Source organism: Coffea arabica, chromosome 2e (assembly GCF_036785885.1).
Source record: "Coffea arabica cultivar ET-39 chromosome 2e, Coffea Arabica ET-39 HiFi, whole genome shotgun sequence".
NCBI classification, from domain to species: Eukaryota; Viridiplantae; Streptophyta; class Magnoliopsida; order Gentianales; family Rubiaceae; genus Coffea; species Coffea arabica.
Genome location: NC_092313.1, coordinates 13,434,163 through 13,435,410, shown reverse-complemented (window position 1 = coordinate 13,435,410; position 1,248 = coordinate 13,434,163). Strand labels below are relative to the sequence as shown.

The window sequence follows — 1,248 nt, the reverse complement described above, 5'->3', positions numbered from 1 at the left end:
TAGGTTAATCAATAATTGGATATTTAACTATTCAATATCACAACTTTTTTTTTTTCATTTTGAGCAAAGAGAGTACTTTTGCTATATATATATATATATATGTGGCTCATTAAGCCTCCACTACTTATTCCCATCAACCCAAAAATTTACTCGATCTATCCTGCAGACAAGTAGCAAAAACCAACCCCAACCCATCAACCTCCCTCTTGTAAATTGTATGCCTGTTCGTCTATGGCATACAATACAGATACATGTACATAATGTCACATAATATATATATATATATGTCTCTCTATGTGTGCATGTGTACTCTACTAAAAATGTCTTTTCAAGTATACGTGGAGTTTTATGTTCTTGTATTACCCTTTTCATCTGTCTCTCCTTATTTGCATTCCATGACATCCTTCACTTTTTGCTTTTTTGAGAGCATATCTTTTTGTAGATTACATGAACCATCTATATATGCAATCTCCGAACTCCCTCACCCCTCAAACCTAAGTGATTGTTCCTTTGTCCTAGACAAAAAACATAGGACATACCATCTAACTCTCCACCTCTTCCTCTAACTCTCTCTCTCTCTCTCATCTCTCCCTTCTCATCCCTCTTACATCTCTCTCTCTCATACACACTCGCTGAATCACACACACACAAACATTCATATGGCTGAGAGCGGTGGTGGGATCAAGCTATTTGGAGCAACAATTGCAGTGCAAGTTAGACAAGCCAAAGATGAAGGAAACAAAGGAGAAGAACAACAAACGGTAGAAAAAAGGCCAGACAAGATCATACCATGTCCTAGATGCAAAAGCATGGAAACCAAGTTTTGTTATTTCAACAATTACAATGTTAACCAGCCAAGACACTTTTGCAAGAATTGCCAGAGGTATTGGACGGCTGGCGGGGCCCTTCGAAACGTGCCCGTTGGTGCCGGTCGCCGGAAGTCTAAGCCTCCGGGCCGTGGATTCGTGGCTGGTTTATCAGATGGTTGCAGCTTGTTTGATGATGCTTCTGGGGTGCACCAGTTTGAGTTTGATCATCATCATGGGGTGGTGGAGGAGTGGCACGTGGCATCAGAGCACGGCGACTTTCAGCACATTTTTCCGGCGAAGAGGAGGAGGAGCAGTACATCATCAAATAGTCAACCTTGTTCATCTTCTACTTTGTCTTGTAGTTGAATTATCCTCCAAGAAAATAAGAAAATGATCGAAACACGAGAAAAAAGGAAAAAAAATATTTGCTAGTTGCTTA

At 40.3% G+C, this 1,248-nt stretch overlaps 1 protein-coding gene across 1 annotated transcript; it reads left to right on the top strand.

The window, feature by feature from the left end:
- The first annotated feature begins 323 nt into the window (after positions 1-323).
- On the top strand, positions 324-1,248 carry LOC113733482 (cyclic dof factor 4-like). The gene has a single exon (XM_027259851.2). It carries the CDS (start codon positions 660-662, stop codon positions 1,173-1,175), a length of 516 nt encoding a protein of 171 aa, XP_027115652.1. The 5' UTR covers positions 324-659; the 3' UTR covers positions 1,176-1,248.